This window comes from Sparus aurata, chromosome 5 (assembly GCF_900880675.1).
Source record: "Sparus aurata chromosome 5, fSpaAur1.1, whole genome shotgun sequence".
NCBI classification, from domain to species: domain Eukaryota; kingdom Metazoa; phylum Chordata; class Actinopteri; order Spariformes; family Sparidae; genus Sparus; species Sparus aurata.
The window spans coordinates 22,543,703-22,565,953 of record NC_044191.1 but is presented as its reverse complement, the minus strand read 5'-3'; the positions used below and the strand labels follow the sequence as shown (position 1 = coordinate 22,565,953).

The following is a 22,251-nucleotide window of genomic DNA, read 5'->3' as shown; positions in this document are numbered from 1 at the left end:
ATTTGTGTGATCGAGGCTGAATGTAAGCGAGCATTTTATAGTGTTGATTTTCTCTCCCAGAGACCAGAGTTGTCACTCTGGTCAGCTACTATATGCTGCTGGGAAAATACAAGAGAGAGGGCGTAAAAAGAGAGGGAAGTGTGGAGGAACGGAGAGGAGAGAGGCCCCCCTTGGGCAATGCTTTTAAAACAGATCAGACAAGACTAAAGGGGACTTAGCTCAGGCACAGAACCAAACAGCCAGGAAATGAGACCGGGTGGTGGGGAGAGACCAGGGACGAGGGGGAGGGGGGCAAAGGTACAAACATGCTCCACTAACACAGTTTGACTCCTGACCGAAAATTCTTTCTCACTTAAGGAGACAGCTGAGGGACACTTTATTTTTAAATAAATGGCAGTGTTAGAGCATAATTCAAGGTTATTACTGCTTGATCTTATTTATATCTTTTTGGACATCCTCTCTGACATCTAGAAACCTGGCAACAGTGCCAAATTGAAGCCTGAGAAGAGAAAGCAAAAGCAAAAAGTATTTCCAAAACTGCACGTTGTAAAAAAAAAACAAAAAAAAAACATAATTCTTTACTGACTGACTTCTTCTTCAAGCTTCTGCAGTAACGATTATTTTCATTATTGATTAACAGGCGAATGTGTTTTTAACATTAATCGATCGATCATTAGTCCATAAAAAGTCGAAAAATAGTGGGAAAAGCTGATTGCAGTTTCCTTAAGCTCAAGATGCAAGCATGTTCTTTAATGTGTCCAACTCAAACACCCAGAGACATTCATTGTAAAATATTACACGACAAAAGAAGAATATCCTCACAGGGACAGCTGGGAAGGAAGCCAAACCCCATGATTGTTGGGCATTTTTACTTGATAAGAATGCACATTTATAAAGGTGCAATATCTAAAAATTGGCAGCTTCATCACTAGGGGCACAGAATATGAAGAGTGAAACTGTTTAGTTTAGCTGCTGTTAGCTCAGTTAGCGCAGTTAGCCATGCAGCTAGCAGTCTGGAGTGGGAGCACGGAGCACCAGGGAGGATATTCTGAATTTTATTACATTTAAAAAAAATGTTTTTAAGGGGCAAACCACTTAAAACTACTAGCTGCGTGGCTAACTTAGCTAACTAGCTAACGGCAGCTGAGTTTAGCAGCAGTTAGCTGGTACTCTGGAGATATGCTGTCTCCTACTTATTTTGAGTAGGAATTTGACATGTGGCCAATTCTTACATATTGCACCTTTAATGAATTACCCAAATAGATTAATAGTTATTTTCTGCTTATCTGCTTATCAATTATTTGTGCCTAACTCAGCTGTGACCTGCTACACTCTCTGTAGTTGTTAACACACAATTTTTTCCCGTGTAGTGAAGATGAGGTGATTTATTGTTGAGCTATCTTGCATTCCCCCAATTTAGCAATCACTTTGGTGAGTACAGTGTTATTATAAATGATAGAAAGGATTTGCAATGATGATTCAAGTTAGGACAATATGATCCAAGTGGTAATTCTTCCTCTAACTAACAGCTTGATCCAGAGTTGTCTGACGGACAAACAAAGAATTACCCCGAAATTATCCTAATTATTAATTTACAGAAATGGAAGCAGACACCGACTGTGTCTCTCACAGAGCTTTAAATGGCACAATGATTGAATAAAAGCACAACCTAATTCACTAAGCTTCTTAAAATGGATTCAGATCGGGGCCCGTACAGCTGCCGAAATCTCTGTACGCTCACATCTAGGTTTTTATTTGTATACAGTGCACATGTGTAGCCTACATATTACGTTCAAAGCCTCTGTCCCCATCTGTGTGTGACCTCAGAAAACATGGCAGATGGCAGATTGGCCCGACACTGAGGAAAGCCCCTTTAGAGAGTGACGCCTGGCCTAGGGTCAGATGTCACCACAACATCTGCTGCAGGCTCGAGCCGCCGCCCGGCCCTGTTATGCATCCCATCACTGTCGCGGAACCTGTTGCCACGGGCTACTGCGGCAGCAATAGAAGAAGAGACGGGCGAAGAAGCGAGCGCACAGGAGAACAATGGGGACTACTGGGGCAGGGATGACAGAGGAGATAATAACAGTATCGTCCTTACCGCGGGGGATAATTCCACTGCTGTCCCGCGGTTACACGATACCTCCCAAACACCTGATATTTGCTCAGCTTCTGATTTGTGCCCCTTCTTTTTCATGTCTTCTTTATTTACCTTTCCTGCAGCCCCGGTTTACCTGCTGCTGTCGAGATTATCCCGCTCGCCAGGCCTCCAGATTTCTCTTGTTGAAGCAGCTGTTTGCTCTGTTTGTTTTGAATACAGCCATAAAAGAGTCGTTGAATATCTTTTGTCTTACCCTCCCCTCCTTTATATGTCTGCGCTCTCATTGAGGCAGTTAGGCTCGATGCCTGTGAAAAAAAGCTGTTTGTGCCGAGCGTGTATTTGACGGGCTCCTGCCAAGTTAAAGAGCAAACTGTTACCCTTCTTTGCCCAGCGTGTGCTACAGTTGACTTACTGCTAGCACCTCAGCCAGAGTGTGTTTGGATAGCGTATCCACGTGCACAGAGGTGAGGGTGCAGGGGTTCTCTCTGTTTGCCTTTCGGGCCTCGGTGTGAGAGGCCGGGCTGTTTTGCGGGGGCGGAAGCCCGATTTCAAAGGTGGTTGTGGAGATTTTTTTCAAGGGGGACATAAAGTGAGGTTGCCAGTTACGCATCAGGACAGTAGACTCTTAAGAGTAAACACCAAAATTCCTTCTGATCCAGCATCCCCTTTCTGTCTTTTCTCCCCCCTCGATCAAAAAACCCGACCAAACCAGTTCAAATATCCTTTTCTTTGAGACTCCTTTGTCTGTCCCCATTGCTCGTGTGTGTGTGTTTTGGACTTCAAGCTTTTCACAGACCACGAAAACAGTTGCAGCCTGGAGTGACTTGGAAGAAGGTTTTTGGAGGGGAGTCAGTCGAGACTTATAAATCCTAATGCGGTGTCTTACGAATGAAAAGAAGCTGGGGTTGAAGGAGGGGGCGAGGGGGGTTTGGAGGGAAAGAAGGTGCACGGAGGGGAGCAGGCGGAGGGGAGCAGGCGGATGCCAGCGACCACGCGGCTTTGAGCGGAGGGGAAGTGAAACCAATAATGGGAAAAAAGAGGGGGGAAAATTTTTTTTAAGGGATGAGCTACATATAATGAAAGAAGATTCAGAGATTTTCAGGGAGAGAGGAGGGGAGAGAGAAGGAAGAGAGGAGGTGCGACAGCTGAATGTGCCCCGGCCTGTGGTCAACTCTGAATGGGGAAGAAAAACAATGGAGCCACTCATCCTTCGCTCTCACTCTCTCTCCCTCTCTTTTTTCTCCTCCTCTCTCGCTCTTCATCTCTCTGCTAAGTAGTGAGGGAAAGTGGGATGGGGGGGGGGGGGGGGGGCAACACTGTAAAAAATGTCCAACTCAAGATGTCCTTTAACGTAGTGTTTAAGTGGATTTCATACTAATTTAATGATTGTTTATCGATACGTCCTCCTTCCTGCCGTGATATAAGAGTTAGATTAACTCAGATGCATTAAATAAAGCAAACCCTCAAAATGACTAATTCAGACTAATTCATAAGATGATCACTTTTTTTGTATTGCATGGCCCCAGTCTCTGTCTGGGCTTGAGGACAGTAGTAGGATGGGGTGCCATGGAGAGGAAGGAGGCAGAGTGGTGGGATAAGGGATAAGGGATGAGGGAGGAGGGAGGAGGGAGGAGGGGGTGGCCGGGGCAGCAGCTGTTGTCTCCTCATTAACATGCGCACCTGCTCCCTGCGGCCTTTTTCCAGCGAGCTCGTGTGGCGCCTCACGACCCCAGCACCCGCCACCGCTGGGACTTAAACTGGACTGACTGGCCTTCTCGCAGCCGGATCTGCTGCTTCTCTCCGCTGACACCCACTAAAAACAGCAGCAAGTTTTTGCAGTACTGTTGTTGAGGTTTTCCTTTATGAATGCTCACAGATCAGCTGGGGTATAGGCGAGACAAGTCACAAGTCAAATATATATATATATTAAAAAGAATGCCTGAGAGGACTTTACATAAAACTAAAAGACCAAGTAAGAAACATTAGCAAACACAAATATAGTTAAAAGTGAAAGCCTTGAAAAAAAAATATACAAAAATGTAATAATACAAATAAAGCGTGACAAACACAGTGTAGACTGGAGTAATCCTGATACTGATCAGATACCATTTCTTTTTTCACAAATTTCAATGACTTGTTACAGCGTCCTCATTGTGTGAAACTCAGTCAGACAGTTTTATTGACAAGGAATTAATATGGTGCAAAAACGGGTGTTTTAGGTTGATGTTCAATGCAGATTGGTCGTGTCTAGAGCTTTCCTGAATACCTTTGTTAGGCTTCGAAAGCTTTAGTGAGAATTTCCTGTGAAGGACAAGCTGAGGGCAGAAGGGGAGGACATCAGCCACTGTCTATTCCATCCCTGCCTCTATAGTCTCAAAAGTCATCTTGACAAGTGAACAATTATTGAGTAGTTAAATTTTTTTTTTCTAATGTACACTCGTGTCATGTGCACACTCAAAATCTTTATATTTCATATGCAGATTTTGAGACTAACTCCATAGTAGAGTTGAAGCACTAGGTCATAATCAGTTATTGCCTCTCTTTTGGTGCAACACAATGTCTCCTTGCTCTTTGAAAAAGGCTAAATAAAAAAACCTCACCTCGAGTCAGTACCGGTCATGTCTGATCGATCCAGTTCCAGTCGATCCAGTCAGTATCAGGGCCTGTATTGATCCGGGATATCAAAGAATATGTTCCTCATGTGTAACTCTTTTTTTTTTTCTCTGAATCTCTCACTATTGTTGACGTTTTGTGGGGCGAATTTCTTTAGTCTAAATGAAGCGTCTAATGATAGAGTTATATGATGCAGATTTAAAAAAGCCCGTTGACGAAATTAGTGATTTTGAGCTTTATAATTACTGGACTATGATCCTAATAATTAACTTGACCAGGGATTTTTTTGTATTATTATTTGCATTTTATTATTTGACTTTTAGATTCTGTCACCACTGTCTGTTTGACGTTAACGCTGCAACGAACTAAATGACACTCAGCCAAGGTAGCGCTCTGCTCCCCGACATGCCACCACTCACTACTACTGTTTATGCAGCGGGCAGCCTAGCATGTGATGTTTTCTTTTCCTTACCACAGTCCTAAGGCTGCCTAATCCCACTGAGAGGGAGACCCTGTCCAAACACACGCCTGTCCCTACAGAGGGGCCACGGCTCGGTCCCCATTTACACACACACACACACACACACACACACACACACACACACACACACACACACACATAGTGGACCCCCTGGGAATGTTTGGGGACATGGTCCTGCCAGCCCCTCAGGGCTAACAGACTTGCTGGCTCTGGTCAGGTATTTGAGAGTGACGGCGGGTAATAATGTTGTGGGAAGACCCCTTTGATGTCTGCAGGATGTTTTTATTCACAGTGTTATTTCTCTATGAGATTAAAACAACAATGATAATTACACAGATATGGTTTTTTTTTCTCCAGTTCGTGCCCTTATAAAACAACAAGGGCTTATACTTTTTTTTTAAATTTCTGCACATTCCTGTGTAATATCCTCCGTGCAAGGGATCCACTCCGATTCTTTCATGTGTCTTGACAGAGGTTGTGCCCCTCTCTGTCTTCCGATTCATCCTCTTCCCGTTCCTTGTCTGATGCTGGAGCAAAATCCTCTCTGGGGAGGGAAGAATACCGAGCATTGAGGTGGTGGCACGGTGCTTTGAAGTTCCCATAATGTTGGCTTGCAGCTCAAACACTGTGGCATAGATGCCGCCTTGTCCTCAGGATGAATGAGTGCTGACAAAAGGGTCAAAGTGAGCACATTTCAGCCCTGAAGAGCTGCTGAAGGGTGTCATGATGGCTGCTTTTCTTGTGTCTCGACTTTTTGGAAAAGGATGGATTGGGAACAAGAATTCCAAATAGCGTGGATTTTTTTTTCTCTCCATCCCCTCAGCTATTGAGTAGATGCTTTGTTTTTGTAATGACCGAGCCTCCGTGGCCACCCAGAGTTGTTGACAACAGTATTGAATCGCTGAAGGTGATGAATATGGGAATGTGGCAGCAGGGAGGGTTTAATGTAGCATGTCAGATGTGGTCGGGTTTGCTGTCGAATAGATCTGTAAACAGGGCTAGGTATCGGATCTCAATACTTTTTGGTGCGGACTGAAATATATATGTAGTACAGTCTAAAGCTGTCAGGTGCAACCAGTTGGCAGTGAAAGCCTGATCAAAATCTTTCCTAACAGATGGTCTGTAGAAATGCTCATAAAAAACAAAGTTTTGATATTCATATTTTAAAAAGTACATAGTCAGGCCCTAGCTGGGTGACTAATGGTACATTTCATGAATCAATTACATCCAGGTTTAAAATTAGCACATCCTCACATTTAGAGAATCGCTGAACTTCCTGTATATTCAGGAAGTGACTGCCACCGGGCCAAGAAATAGTCCCACACACATAAGGCCCATGACAACACAGTATTTCTTATTTGCACTTTGTTTTTTTGTTTTGTCTTGTTAATTATTCAGCTTTAGATGTCCTCGTAGGATTTCGTAGCTTTCTGACAACTGTTTCCCCCTGTTCCAGTCTTTATGCTAAGCTAAGCTAACCGGCTGCTGCCTGTAGCTTCTTATTTAACATAAAGACATAAGAGTGGTACCAATCTTGTACCTCCTGGCAAGGAAATAAATAAGTGAGTTGTGTGAAAACGTTCATGCACAACTGCTTTTGTCCAGACGGCATTTAAAGACGCAAGAAGTGATTCCAGAAAGAGTTGGTTGAGTCTCATTCCCAGGCTGTCAAAGTACTGATGCTTTGGGTTAACAGGTGGGGCCCTCCAGACTCAACGATGAACTATTTCACAAATTTCACCTTTAGTATTTCACAAATCTGACTTCTTTTGTCGAATGAAAATAAAATGGGGTTGTAGAAAGATAAGCGATAATTTTGGTGAATCCCAATATTGTACAATGTGGAAAATGTACTTTGTTTGGACTTTTGGACTGTGATAAAAAACAAATCAACACATAAACATGTAAAGATACTGAAACAGTACTGGAAAGTAATTATTGTTTACTTTCATGGAACATTACTGAAATAATAAATGGGATATAAAACTTGTTGTCACTGCTGTCCAGACTGAGTTTCACTTCCCCGACCACCTACAGTACTGTGAACGTACGGAGTTCCTGTGCGTAATCTTCACACGTAATTGCCCTTTGTGTGTGTGTGTGTGTGTGTGTAAAAGACTGCACACTGTGTAGGTATGAGTGTGTGCCTGCTCTGTGTGTGTGTGTGGCCTCTTCGTTGAGCCGTGCGTATCCTCAGGGGACACCCGTCAGCTCCTCGCATTGTAATTGTAAATGTGTGAATGTGTCCCTGAGATCTGCGGCAGCTCTCTCTCTCTCCCTCTCTGGGAACTCGTCCGCTGTGGTCCGAGCAGCGGCGTTTTATGACTCAGACGCAACCTGCGAGAAACATCACAGGGGTTTGTCCCCCTCCTTCCTCTGTTCAGACCGCTCCGGTTTAGAGCCCCGAAACACATTGTTCGCAGGAGGGGGGGTTGACGGTGGAGAGACGAATGTCCTGTTTAAAGCATAGTTTCTCATGGGCCGTGTTGCCGCGTTGTAAAAACAGCAGGGCAGGACCGTCTTTCCAGATAAATGGGTAGTTAGTCCCATTGGTGAAGGCAGTTACACAGGCAGCTGACGTTTCGGCACAGTACTGCACAAAGACGGGACCCTGTTAGTCTGAGATGTTGTTTTACCCCTGTGAACTCTTTTATCAGTGCTGAGCTGAAGATGAAAAAAGAGTTTGGGGATTCCCTCTGACCAAGGCCACTCTTTGTAATGCTAATTTTAAATGAGGAAAATAAATTAGGTTTGGACATTTATTAGTAGACCAATATATCTGTATAGATAGAAGGATTTTATTGGGTCTTTATTGAATTGTTTGCATTCATGATGGTATAACGGGGGGCTTGTTCAGTCATTAATTACCTAAAGGGGCAGTTTTTCTATTTCTGTATTTAATTAATCTTGTTACTTACAGTGTGACTCTCTTTATGATCTAAATTTGATCTAATAGATGTTCACTGAAGTAGTCAGTAATGCAGTCTTAGTTTTTTCACCATTTAAAGAAGAAAAACGTTATTGAGGGGGAAACGTTTCAAAACTCAGATATGATTCAAGAAAAATTTGGGAATCGTAAAGGCTTTTTATTCCTCACCCGTCAGTGGCTGCAAAAAATGTCGCTGACCACTCCTCTCGTTTGTTTTTTCTCAGCTGCCAGAATGGATACGTGGGAAGCAGGTGCCAGTTTCGTGACCCGTGCACCACCTCGCCATGCATGAACGGCGGCACGTGTCGCGCCGTGACCAAGGAGAACACGGTCGACTTCAGCTGCACCTGCAAACTGGGCTTCACCGACCGCCGCTGCCTGACGCCCGTCAACAACGTCTGCATCAGCTCGCCGTGTCACAACGGAGGCACCTGCGAGCTGGAGAGCCTCCAGACGTACAAGTGCCGCTGCCCTCCTGGATGGTCAGGTAACTCGCAGCACTATTATGACAGAAGGTGGTGTTTAAGGATAGAAAAAACATAAAAAAACATAAAGATCTGCCTTTAATCTCACACTGTGGAAGAGTTCCAACAAATACAACTCAACTTTTCTTGTTTTTCAAGGGTAAGGGCTAGAATAAACATAAAAGGACGAAACATCTTAAGTCTATATGTACTAGAGCATCCTTTCTCTGTCCCCTCAGGTAAACTGTGCCAACAAGCCGACCCGTGTGCCTCAAACCCTTGTGCCAACGGTGGTCTGTGCTCCGCCATCGAGTCCCACTACATCTGCACCTGCACGCCCTTCTTTTCCGGCAAGACCTGCAAACAAGACATCAACGAGTGTGATGCCAGCCCGTCGCCCTGCAGGAACGGCGGGCTGTGCATCAACGACGTCGGCGGCTACCGATGCAAGTGCCCGGCGGAGTACACGGGCAAGTACTGCGAGAGCAGGTACATGCCCTGCAACCCAACGCCCTGCCATAACGGAGGCACATGCATCCAGAAGGGAGAGACCAGCTATGAATGCTCCTGTGTGCCAGGTAGGGACGTCGTACTTATTCAATATGAATATGTATGTAGTTCATAACAACCCTCTCCACCCAAATTAAAGTAGATAGACTTTTCCACTTTCAGGTGTTTTCAGGCCATGACATTGTTTCTTTTTATGAAGACTTTAGTTTTAGTGCTAAGGAAAAATATCGATCCATCCATCAGTCTGATTCAGAATTTTGAGGCTGAAATGAGTCATGCCATCCTCTGAAAAGGTCTGGTTTCCATTTCTAAATGTGATCCTGTGTTCCTGAAGTCTCTCAGATGGAATTTAAATCTCAGTGCCTGCTAGCTGCTGGTTAGGCAATGATGTCATTTAAGGCAGGGCTGTTCCTGCCTATGTTGTGTCCTGCATGTGGGTGTGTGTGTGTGTCTGTGTGGTTGTGTGTGTGTGTTGGTGTACATGTGTGCCTCTGCTTCGGTGTGTACAGTGTGTGAACAAGGCAGTGCAGGAAGGCATTGGGGCTTATCATGAGGAAATGGTCAAAGGACAACATCCTTTTCACATAGCGGAGTGAAGCAATGCTTGCTGGGACTAAAGTCCTGCCGGCCACCTCATCACCTTCACACAGACTACCTTTTGAATTGTTTTTGTCTGTGGCCACTGAATCCAGGAATTCATGTTACAAATTTGCGTGGCAACTCCCCATCCCAAGTCTTTTCTGCTTGACGTAACAAATAGAAAAGAACTCAGATCACACCTAACGCTAAACATTAAGCTGAAGCTGTCATTTCTTAAAATAACATCAACAGATGGTGGTAAAACGCAGAGAAGAGTTGAGTCGATATGTATAAAAACAATATGCAGGGGAAGAGGAAGACCTCAAGCTAGCAAATGTGGACGTAAACAATGCAATGTTTCAACTTCCTCCTTCACTTCCTAGAAATCTTGTGTGAGAAAGGAAATGCATTTGAGAACATGTTTGCTGTTTAGAAGAAATCTTTTTTTTCACTGTCGGATGTTGACCATCAAGAAAGCTTTCTTGTTTTTTTATAATTGTAAGCTGTCCAAAGGTTTTATAGAAATGCCCATGTTTCCTGAGTGGAAACACCATAAATAACAGAGAAAATGATTTTGATTTTGTCACTTGATGTTGAATATATTTCTATGAAAGTGCAGTGGTTTTACTGGCTGTTTGCAATGAAGTCAAAAGTACAAAAAGCAATCGTTGAGGAAACACCATAACATTTTTTCATAAAGATGACCAAAAAGACTCCTAGCAGTCGCAGCGAGGACTTGTACTGGTTTTCATTTTTCATTACCCATCATTCATGCCACATGTACAGTCCAGCGGTTGCCTCTTGTGTAACTGTATAGTAGAGTGGATGTTATTACATGGTGATGTTGCCACAGACCTCAAAAGGGCACAGCTGCCTTCTTACTTGGGAGGAAAAAAACAGTTGACCACATTTAACTGTCGAGGAGTTTCGCTCCCTTTGTTGTAAACTAGCAGCGTGGTTGCTTTCAGAGGGGGAGAGGTGAACAGCTTGAAGCACCCGCCAGCAAAATTAAACAGCGAGGGCAAATTCATCAGAGTGTTACATCTTTGTTTCAGGTTTCACAGGGAAAAACTGCAACCACAACATCGACGACTGTCCCGGTCACGAGTGCCACAACGGGGGGACATGTGTAGATGGAGTCAACACATACAACTGCCAGTGTAAACCAGAATTTACAGGTTCGTGCAGCGAGGTTTCAATACACGTGAGTTATTATCACTCAAGTGCTCAGGATGATAACGCCGATCCTCTGATCCCGGCTCTCTCACAGGTCAGCTCTGCACGGACGATGTTGACGAGTGCCAGCTGATGCCCAACGCCTGCCAAAATGGCGGCACGTGCCACAACACCTACGGCAGCTACCAGTGCGTGTGTGTGAACGGCTGGACCGGGGACGACTGCAGTGAGAACATCGATGACTGTGCCAGTGCTGCGTGCCACCAGGGATCCACCTGCCACGACCGCGTAGCTTCGTTCTACTGCGAATGCCCCCAAGGGCGCACAGGTATTCACAAGTTTATTTGAATTTACAAGAAATAGTTTTATATGAAATTTGCTGTAGCCTTATTGCCTAAGTTCAGGACATAAGATGGCTCTGACGAAATGGGATTTTATTTCAGGGTGTGAAGGATAAACAAATAAAAACTCAAATTAGAGGCCATAATGTTGACACCAGAGAAAGTGACATTCATGATTGGTAATCTTTGGTTTCTACTGCGGTTTCTTGACGTCCTGTTATCCTCCTATGTCTTCCCTAAATTAAGTCAAACCTTTGTTTCAGAATGAATACATCTTGCCGTTTGTATTTTTAGTATTATTATATGCTGTAATTCATCAACATCTCTTTCAGTCTGAGTCGGTTTACCTCCACATGAGAGGCACTGACAATTACACAGGAGGGAAAACAGCGCTGGTAGATAAGTGATCGGTCACAGAGTTACAGTTGATGAAATCAGCCTTATGAAGTTTAACAGAAGTACTCAACAAATTTTGATTCTCACAATGGACAGTGGAAATGGGCTCTGTGTAACAATTTGTAGTAATTAACTTGTTTCAATCACTTTTTTATTGGTCGTATCTGAGCAGATTGTCACAAAGACCTTCTCAGTCTCTCTCCACAGCCTGTGGATGATTTGTTTAAGCTGGTTAATGCTGCCGGACTGTGGATTTTATTTGTAAAAAACTCTCTCTGCTCCGCTAACAGAGAGAAGCAGTAGCTAATATTAGTTAGAAATGGAATCCACTGATAACAACATACTTCCAGCACAACATAATGCTGCAGAATCAGAAATATTTTGTACTTTATCCCATTAATTCGTCTTCCTTGTCATAAGCTGGTGCCTACATTACCCACAATGCAACTCGACTACTAACACTTTGGTGTGTGATTCACGTGTGTTATCCAAGAAGCAGCTGATGGAGCTTTGAGGTTTCAGCTCCAAGCCCACTGTCTTAACCCACACCTCCGGATACTTTCACGTTCAAACTTGTAGTCTTTTCGGCCTCAACTGATGATGATTCGGTTGACATCACTCGAGGCAGTTTATCAGCTTTTGCACAGCTCCCTTTGGAGCAACAAATGACTAAAAGCTACAATTGCAATAGTCCTCTCAAAGAGCTGAACACACTCTGAGTTTCCCTTTAATCAAATTAGGTGATTATAGTATTATAGTAAAGTCTATTTTTCTGTTTTGTGTTCCAGGTCTGCTGTGCCAGCTGGACGACGCCTGCATCAGCAACCCTTGCCAGAAGGGCTCCAACTGTGACACCAACCCCGTCAGCGGAAATCACTTCTGTACCTGCCCGTCGGGATACTTGGGAGCTTCCTGCGATCAGGACATTGACGAGTGCTCACTGGGTAAAAAGTCACACAACCTGACCTGCAAACTCTCTGCTCGTTGTCTCGTTTCAAATCTGAATCGTTGAGGGCACATATGTTTAACTAAACTAGTGTCAAGAAACCTTTTCAACCATCACGCATGCACCGTAGTGCTTTTATACAAGTCACAATACGAGCTCATTCTTTCCTGTTATTATGGGTACTTTGGTGCCCATAATTGTGCCCATAATCCCAGTAAATAACACCCACAGGGTGTAGTATTGCTGCAATCACGGGGGAGTCGAGGCTTTGGTTTGGCTTCATCAAACAACACTAAACCACCCAAATCATCTCATTGTCATGTCTTAACAGTCAAATTGCTCCTTGTTAGGTCTTGTACTTACACGACGACCCGGTAGACTAAAGTTAACATAATTATCTGTTTAAACAGGTTCCAATCCATGCGAGCATGCAGGGAAGTGTATAAACACCAAGGGTTCCTTCCAGTGTAAGTGCCAGCGGGGTTATGTGGGGCCGCGCTGCGAGCTGGACATCAACGAGTGCATGTCCAACCCGTGTAAGAACGAGGCTACCTGCCTGGACCAGATAGGAGACTTCCAATGCATCTGCATGCCAGGTGAGACGGAGACGGGAAAACATTTAAAAAGCATTATATGTGTCCTTAACCATTTCATCCATTTATAAAGAGGGAATACCTTTGAAAACAAACCAGCTTCTTGATTGTGAGGACTTGCTTAATTTGTCGTCTTTATATCATAAATTGAAAAAAAATCCTGTGGTTTTTCGAACTGTGGTTGTGATGTTAATTTCTTATGATGTTCTGACACTCGATTCATTGATCAGCCAGTTGACGGGAAAATGATCATTTGTTTAAAATCCTAGCTTCTCTTAGCTTCTTCAGCTTCTCAATCTTTGGTAATGTTCTGGTTGTCTTTGCCTCATGTGATAGGTAATTGAATATATTGTACTGCTTGACCGTCGGTTGGACAAAGCAAGCACCTGGATGACGACAACTTAGTCCTAACACAAATTATGATAACCGTTCTTTGTATGATGGTGAATCTGTGCTAATCACAGCCCCTCTGCTATTTATCTGCTGTATCTGCTACAGCTTTGCGAAAATGCTTCTCACTGTGTCTCTGTCTAACCAATCCATCTCCCTCCCCGGTCCTCCCTTGCTAATTGGCCAGGTTACAGGGGGGAGTTCTGCGAGATCGATACGGACGAGTGCGCCAATAGCCCCTGCCTGAACAGCGGCACATGTATCGACAAGATCAACGCCTACCGCTGCCAGTGCCCCACAGGTGAGGCTGCCGTACTGCTGCCGAGGAGGGGGAGGAAGGAAGGGAGGGGAGGCGGAGGAGGAGGAGGCGCGGGGCCAGGGGGCACAGAGGTCGATCTCTCCCCCTTCGCCTCCTCTCTGTGCCTCGCTCGCTCCCTCTGTTTCACTCAAACACAAACACACACACACGCAAACACCTTTCTGGACGGGCACTAATCCCAGCCCTGAGGCAGGCTTACGCAGGCCCGGGTAGCCCAGAACGAACGCAGCAGTCGAGGAGGAGAGGGAGCAAAAAAAATCTATAGGGAAAGGCTTGAGGAAGTTTGAACTTTTTCAAACAACTTTCTTATCCCTTTTACAAAGTGTGATGAGTGAGCAGAAACTTGTGGATCCGCAAGACTTTTGAATGTGACTGGGATTCGAGAGACAGCTAATAATAGCAGGCCAAGCTACTACTGCGCTCCATATAATGACATTTTCTGTTTTGTGGTGATTGAGTGAGATAGTGCTTTTGTCGGTTTTCGAGGGCGGCTACTTGTTTTCTTTTCCTACAGCTTTTTCTTTCCAGAAAATGCTATTGGAGTGTTTGGACAAGAGGTATTGATGTTTTGTTCAGAGAGGAAGGAATGCAACTACTAAATCCGAGAGAAAAGAAGAAAGCAAAGGAATGATCTTCAAACTCCCAGAATGTGTTTTTTGTTTTGCATTCTTTCAGCGAGATCATTGAGGTGGAAGTGATTTTCCTTTTTTTTTTCCTCTTTATTTTCGGGGAGGAAAAATAGCGAAGCTCTGAGTCGGGTGGATCAAAGGCGGCCTGGGTGGAGAGAGACAGGATTCCTCCTGTTGAGAGAAAAAAGAAAGGAAGATTGAGAAAATGAAGAGAAAGAGAGAGAGAGAGAAAGAGAGACACCCCGACAAGGAAGCTTTGGAATTAATAGAGAGGGGGTACAAGTGTGAACACAAGAGCTTAACGCCTAAGAAAACCCTGTGTGTGACAGCGAGAGAGGGTTATGTGAGGAAGCAGGACAAAGTGGTGGTGGTGGTGGTGAAAGTGTTTTTTTTTTTTTTTTTTGGGAGGGTAGATGGAGGGTTGGGGGGGGTGGGGGGGTGAGACGCAGAGACCGTTATGCTGAAGCAGGAAGGGAGGGGTAAAGGAGGGGAAGGGGTCTTAACCACCCTGCTTGAGATGTAAATTTGTCCCCGTTGCGAGCCAGGCCCGAGGCGAGGGTCCCCTCTTATTATTTCTGTACATGGAATAGCCATGGAAACCCCACTGAGTGCCATTGAAATGTCTGATTCCAGCAGTCTGGGGATAAATCTCTCTTTGGCTGCTGAGGTGCATGATGTGTCTGCTGTGTGCATGTATGCGTGTGTGCGTGTGTGTGCGTGTCCGATGCTTGAGTTTCCATGCTTCAACCTTTGTGTGCGTGCGTATGCTTACGTGTGCATCTGGGTGAGAAATTCTTTCTTGGAGTTCTTTTTTTCTTTTCTCCAGCCTCTTTGATTTCAGCCAGGAGTGCGTTTTGGGGCGCTGTCACTGAACTGTGAAGAAACTTAACTTTCGCTTCCCATCTTGGCAAAAAACACTCAATTTGTGCCGCTGAGGCCTTTTTTTTTTTTTTTTTTGCTCTCACTGATGAAAACTGCCAGCATTGCTCACAGAAGAGCTTACTTCCTCCTCTCCCTTGCAAAGAGCTGATCGTTCATTTTTTGATCATTGACATGAAAAAAAAATGTGTTCATTACAGTCATAATACATTTTTCAGTAACACCCCCTAATGAGACAATCATTGATTTAAAAAAAGTAAAATAAAAGTGTCTTAACTGACAGCTCTTGCTTCCTGTATGTTAAATTATCGCGGTTTTCATACATATTTTACCAGCACTTTATTGATTTGTTTTAAGCCACTCACGGGGCTCCAGGGTGCGACTGTTTCTATCGGAAAATCTGAAAAATCTGTCAAGTGCAAGTAAACATTTTCACTGGTAGCAACGGTGCACCTAATATTCAGCAGGTCAGATTAAAAAAATGTATAAAAATATGCTTGTTGCTGACATTTCTTGTTGTGTGCTGTGATTTTAACCTTTTGTTCCTGTTTCAGTTTATCAGTTTATCTCAACCTGGCAACCCAAAAAGTTGCTTTTAATAGCTTAAAGGCGATCTATAAAACTTAAGTAAATCCTTTATCATCCATTAATAAAGCGGATGTTTCTTTAACCACAGTTTGCATGTGTGTGACTGAAAACACGTACTGTATGTACTAGGCATGTATGCATATTATCTCCTCTCGGTCCTCACGTCAAGCCAAGAAAACAGTGAATGGTTTCAGTCCGCTGGGAGAAATCAACTCGCTGCCAGACACACAAATACTTCCTCACCGGATTAGCTGCATATCAGTCTTTGCAGCTCAACCCACCTGTGTATTCCTGCGGCGGTGTGTGTAGTGGTGACGGGGTGGACGGGCAGGGAGGGGGGAGTAAAACTTTATCTCTTCATCAGACAACGTCCCACTAGATTGTACCATCATGTGACAGAGGGGAGACGGAGAAAATGGCAGAGATGAGAATAACTCCAGGAAAATGGGGAAAGCCTGCTGGTTTATTTTGAATGACACAGAGTTTGAATAGCGGAGGGTCAAAGGTCAAGCTGGTTCTCTCTAGAGGCGGGAAGGGGAATGGAGGGGGGAGTGGAGAAAAGGGGTGAAAGCAAGACAGGAGAATGTGCATTGTGATGGAAAAGTTTTGGGGGACAAAGGAGGCAACGGGCTCCGTTTGGCGTTGCGTTGAGCAGACAGGCCCTCCTTTGTCTCTCAACCCTTGGTCAGGAGGCCTCGCAACTCTCATTCTTCCCTCATTTCTTTCCCTCCCTCCCCTCCCGCTTTACATGAATTGGTTCCCCCACTCTCCCTTCTCCCTTTGGAGTCCTGCTGAAAAGACGTGAAAGGGAAAATAGAGAGTTTGTAGTGTTGCACAGTTGTTAATTAACATGCAGATTTCTGATTCGTCGAGAGCCCTTATAGTATGGGTTGAGGATTATGAGAGGGGCTGGTTTGAATTGGTGAGAACACAGTAGCCATGTCTGTACACACACACACACACAAACACACAAACTTGCACACTTCTTCATGCTCTCATGCACACCCTTGTTGTTTTGCCAGGCTTCACTGGGAACCTTTGCCAAATAGACATCGACGAGTGTGCCAGCACGCCATGCAAAAATGGCGCCAAGTGCACAGATGGACCCAACAAGTACACCTGCGAGTGCACTGAAGGTATGCAAGTCTTAACAAAAGCTGAAATTATTGAGTAGAAACTTTTAAGGCCCCACAAAAACGGAGTGGAAACACACCCACATCAGTTCGAAAAGTAAATTAAACTTTTTTTTGGCAGGTTACTCTGGGAGGCACTGTGACACGGACATCGATGAGTGTCACTCGAACCCATGCCACTACGGTACCTGCATTGACGGCCTGGCCTCCTTCAGCTGCCACTGCAAGCCTGGATACACCGGCCGGCTGTGTGAGACCAACATCAACGAATGTCTGAGCCAGCCGTGCCGAAACGGAGGCACCTGCCAGGACAGAGAGAACGCCTACTACTGCATCTGCCCCAAGGGCACCACAGGTAACACACAAACAAAAATAAAGGCATAATCACAAGTTTTATATCCAACATTTGGGATTACAGAGAGAAATGTATCTTCTGACAGGAATCAACTGTGAAATCAACATTGACGACTGCAAGAGCAATCCCTGTGACTATGGGACCTGCATCGACAAGATCAATGGCTACGAGTGTGCCTGCGAACCCGGCTACACGGGTAAGAAACTTTGAAGGATTTGAAGGAACATGGCAGAGGTGTGAACTGGTCAGACACAGGCACATACCTAAATATCTTTGAAAGGTTCAAATATGAGTGCGTGTATACAAGTAGTATTAAAAGTGAGGGTATCATTTAAAAACAAAAGAACAAATTCTAAAGCACAACTAGAAAGAAGACTTGTGTGTGTGTTTCCATGTGAAAGAATATGCATGTTAGCTATTTCACCGCTCTCTCTGGAGATAAAGTTGGTGTGTTGGTGGAGACTGTATCTCTCTATATTGATTTATTACAGCCCTTTCCACAAAGACTGTGCGACTGTAGAGTTAATGTAAGACAATTTAATGTGGCTGCTGTCTCAGGTGACCAGTAGACAAAATGAGTGTATCAGGGATCGAACGTATGGATGGAGGAGTGTGGGTCTTGGTGGGGAGGGTGACAGATGGCGAGCGAGCGAGCATGCTCCTCTGAGGCTCGACTGGTGTCACTTTCCAGCTCCACCCTGTCCCGAACCTGCTGCTGCTAGGACATGCAAGCTGCCCTCCTGTACAAAGAACGGACACACACACACACACACACACACTCACTCACACAAACTGTGGCCCACACAGTCACCTGGGATTTGAGCAGGAGAAAAGATTCCCTGAAAGATTCCTGAAAGTTGAGCTTTTAAAAGCTCGGAAGCCGGTCCCTGCTTTAAAGCTAAATGGGCTGCCTTTATGTTATGCGTGGCACCAGGCTGAATGGCGTCAACGCTTCAAGTGGCCGACAAAGGACGACTTAAAACCCCTCATGTTTCTGAAAATTGATACATTACCCGCACTGATGTATAGACTCCTTTGTGTGGCGTATTGTCTGTTGGTGTGTGGGTGGACATGTATTTAGAATCATACTTCAAATAGAGTGAAAAATGTTCCTATTGACAGGTGTTTAAGAAATGATTGTAGTTGTTTCAAAGACAATAATAAAGACATCATGTGGTGTGATTACATGAATTAAAGGAAGAGTTTGTGATTTTGGGGTTACGTGTTCACTTTTTGTAGTTAGATGAGAAGATCTCCAGGAGGTGTACGCACCCGGCCATCATGTTGGTTGTGTAGCTTTAATAGTGCTGGCCAGGCTAGCTGTTCTCCCTGTTTTCAGTGTTTATGCTATGCTAAGCTAATCATCTGCTCTCCAGCTACACATTTAGTCTGGTATCCATCGTCTCATCTTACACCAAAGCATGTATCCCAAAATGAAGATGTTCGGACTTTCAACATATTCCCCTCCTCTCTTTCAGGTACCATGTGTAACTTCAACATCGACGAGTGTGCGATCAACCCCTGTCACAACGGCGGCACCTGTATCGACGGCATCAACAGCTTCACCTGCGTGTGTCCAGAAGGTTACCATGACACCACCTGCTTCTCCCAGGTGAACGAGTGCCTCAGCAATCCCTGCATCCACGGCCACTGTGACGACAAGATCAACGGGTGAGGGAGACTGATTTCAATGCGATTCAAACTACTAGCACAGCACATTTATGTGTCGGTTGAGTGTTATTTTTATATTTACAATTTCTTGTTTCCAAATGAATTCATTAAGACTGAAAGCAAGGGGAAACAGTGAACATAGAGTCAAATGTTATCAGTCTTTTCACCAGCTGATCAGAGAATAAATAAATATGATTACGAATCTGAGTCTTGATAGAGGTTTTTAAGAAGAACTCTCAGATTTTACACTAAAATTTTCCACCATTTTCTCCCCGTCAGCTATAAATGCCTGTGTGACTCCGGCTGGAGCGGTAAAAACTGCGACATCAACAACAACGAGTGTGAATCCAACCCGTGTATGAACGGAGGCACCTGCAAGGACATGACCAGCGGATATGTTTGCACCTGCCGCATGGGCTTCACCGGTCAGTCTTTGCGTTGTGTCGATATTCTCGTATGAAACAACGCTTCTCTCCACCCCGATGTGGACCTTCAACTTAAACTGACGCGCGTGTGATGTACTGTTCGCTCTTACTGCAGGCCCAAACTGCCAGACCAACATCAATGAATGCGCCTCCAACCCCTGCCTGAACCAGGGAATGTGCATCGACGACGTGGCTGGCTACAAGTGCATCTGCATCCTGCCTTACACGGGTATGAAAATATTATTGAACATTTTTATGTGCACATGTGTTGGCCTGGTGTTCTGGCGTTTCCTTGCAGTTTCCACAGCCTGTGTTCGTTAAGTTACAGAGAAAAGAGGAAAAATACGTGGAGGATGAAACAACTGTCGAGTAAAGTTCAACAGCAAGACATCCTCTGCGCTCAAAGACACCAAACCTCTGACTCACTCCGCTCCACTGAGATACACAAGCATTCCCGATAAGAGGGCTGGAAAATATTTTCACGTCATCTCGCTTATTATTTGACAAAACAGATAACGATGGAAAGGCGAAGGGCAAATTTTCTTGTATTTGTCGAGTCGTCTTTTTGGAAAAATCCACAGGACTTTGAATAATAAAAGGATTTTTGCTTGTGCCGGGGTGGGAACGGGGTGCTTGACACATTTCCTGTTTGCCTGCTTCCTGTCTCACAGAACGGCTTCACAATGGGCGGAAACTGGAGCCGGCTTCCTGTAAGAGCCATGTGTTGTGGAAACAGATAGGGAAATGTCTCGGCAGGCCTTTAACAATGACAGAACCTGGCTAAAATCTTCTGATAGCACTGATTGAAAGATGATTCTGTGTCCATTTGGGTTGGGTTATCTCCAAGTTCATGACTCCTACATGATATCACGCAGTTAAAGTTAAAGCTAAACACAGCCTGTAATTTATTGTGTTTAAGGGAGTGTTTTAATAGACATGTTTGTGTGTTACAGGAGAGAACTGTGAAACCTTGATGGCCCCCTGCAGCTCCAAACCCTGCAAGCATGGAGGAGTGTGTCAGGAGTCGGAGGACTATCAGAGCTTCTCCTGCGTCTGTCCTGAAGGATGGCAAGGTGAAAAATTAAAACAGTTAAATTTTTCACCAGAACTGTTTAATTCTTACAGAGGTTTCCAGATGAGTATTTAAACATTTCACATTTTGTCTGTTGTTGAGATTGACCAGCTCTTGACTAAATCATAATGCTGTAAAGAGGATTTGTACTTTTCTTCAGTGATATAATGCACTGAAGACATGAATAAATCCTCTGCACAGCTGTTGGAATATGGACATAATTGCTGAAGTCTTAACTCGACGTGACTCACTCATACAGTTCCTTGTGAGAAAAGATTTTAAAACGCAGTAGAGAGAAGTCAGAAGAACGATGAAAGATTAAGACGGGTGAATAGGTAAAAGACAATTTAGATAAATGAATAAAAAATGTTTAAAATACTTCACTTTAAATGTGAAATATGTAAGAATCATCGGTTTTCAAGTTTTCAAAATCAACTAAAATTATCAACAGAATGAGAAGAAAAAACTATTTTGAAGTTACAGCGTATCAAAGGTGTCTATGTATGGCGTTGAAGAGATATCTACTGTAGTAGAGTGCCAACCCCTGGTAGTCTGACTAGCTGCACAGCTAATCGAGCTAACAAACTAGCAGTAGCCACAGTCATAGATGTATGAAAAGAAGACAGTTAAAAGCAGTCAGCAGTTACTCTGGTGATACGCTGCCCCTATTGTTAGGGGGTATGAATTCAACAGGTGGCCAGTTCTTACGTAATGCACCTTTAAAGCAAGTCTATAAAATGTTCTTTGAAGAAGAAGATGATCCTGCCAGTGTTGAATCTCAGGCAGGCTGTTCCACAGTTGAAGGCCTCTGATGGCAGTAAACTGGCGTACATGGGGCAAACATTTCGAGTGTAAGAAGAGGAGAACATTTTACATAATCTTCCTCTCTCCACCCCTCCAAGGCCAATCATGTGAGGTGGACATCAAAGAGTGTGTGAAGAACCCCTGCCGCAACGGAGCCACCTGCCAGAACACTTTGGGCAGTTACCGCTGCACCTGCAAACCAGGCTTCAATGGACGCAACTGCGAAACCAACGTCGATGACTGCAAGCCCAGTACGTTCTCCAGTCTCTCTGCTTCTTATGCTTAATTAAAGTAACATAGACAAAGCAAAATCTACACTTAGCAAAGACTTCAAAACACAAGCTTAGTGCTCCGTTTTGCCCACAGACCCGTGCAGCAACGGAGGCCTCTGTAGGGACGAGGTGAACCGCTTCCTGTGCACCTGCCTGCCCGGCTTCAGGGGCACAAAGTGCGAGGAGGACATCAACGAGTGTGAGAGCAACCCGTGCAAGAACGGAGCCAACTGCACCGACTGTGTCAACAGCTACACCTGCACCTGCCCGGCCGGCTTCAGCGGAATCCACTGTGAAAACAACACTCCCGACTGCACTGAGAGGTACGGAGCTCACACACCACAGAACTGGTACCACAAGGAGCTCAGAGTATCACAGTCCAACCCAGCAGCTTCTGTTTTAAGAGATAAAACCGAAAGATGAACGCTGGTTATTGTCTGGTGAGTGAGTTCATCTGTTCAGATCAACAGGTTCGCTCTCATCCACTTGTTAATGTAGAGTCCATTTCCTTGTCCACCACTGCCCCCTCTGGTGGAGCACTGATGTACACCAGCTGACCTTCACAGTTCTCACTGTATATCACAG

At 44.6% G+C, this 22,251-nt stretch overlaps 1 protein-coding gene across 2 annotated transcripts in view; it reads left to right on the top strand.

Annotated features, from left to right (window-relative positions):
* notch1b (notch receptor 1b) overlaps window positions 1–22,251 on the top strand; it is a 44,377-nt gene that overhangs the window by 6,169 nt on the left and 15,957 nt on the right. For both annotated transcript variants that reach the window (XM_030417178.1, XM_030417177.1), the window contains exons 3-18: window positions 8,349–8,611; window positions 8,828–9,166; window positions 10,733–10,855; window positions 10,948–11,181; window positions 12,379–12,534; window positions 12,947–13,132; window positions 13,707–13,820; window positions 16,957–17,070; window positions 17,189–17,422; window positions 17,508–17,618; window positions 18,901–19,093; window positions 19,373–19,518; window positions 19,634–19,747; window positions 20,472–20,591; window positions 21,493–21,645; window positions 21,761–21,989. In XM_030417178.1, the coding sequence (XP_030273038.1) occupies window positions 8,349–8,611; window positions 8,828–9,166; window positions 10,733–10,855; window positions 10,948–11,181; window positions 12,379–12,534; window positions 12,947–13,132; window positions 13,707–13,820; window positions 16,957–17,070; window positions 17,189–17,422; window positions 17,508–17,618; window positions 18,901–19,093; window positions 19,373–19,518; window positions 19,634–19,747; window positions 20,472–20,591; window positions 21,493–21,645; window positions 21,761–21,989 (2,829 nt within the window). The remainder of the gene's footprint in view (window positions 1–8,348; window positions 8,612–8,827; window positions 9,167–10,732; window positions 10,856–10,947; window positions 11,182–12,378; window positions 12,535–12,946; window positions 13,133–13,706; window positions 13,821–16,956; window positions 17,071–17,188; window positions 17,423–17,507; window positions 17,619–18,900; window positions 19,094–19,372; window positions 19,519–19,633; window positions 19,748–20,471; window positions 20,592–21,492; window positions 21,646–21,760; window positions 21,990–22,251) is intronic.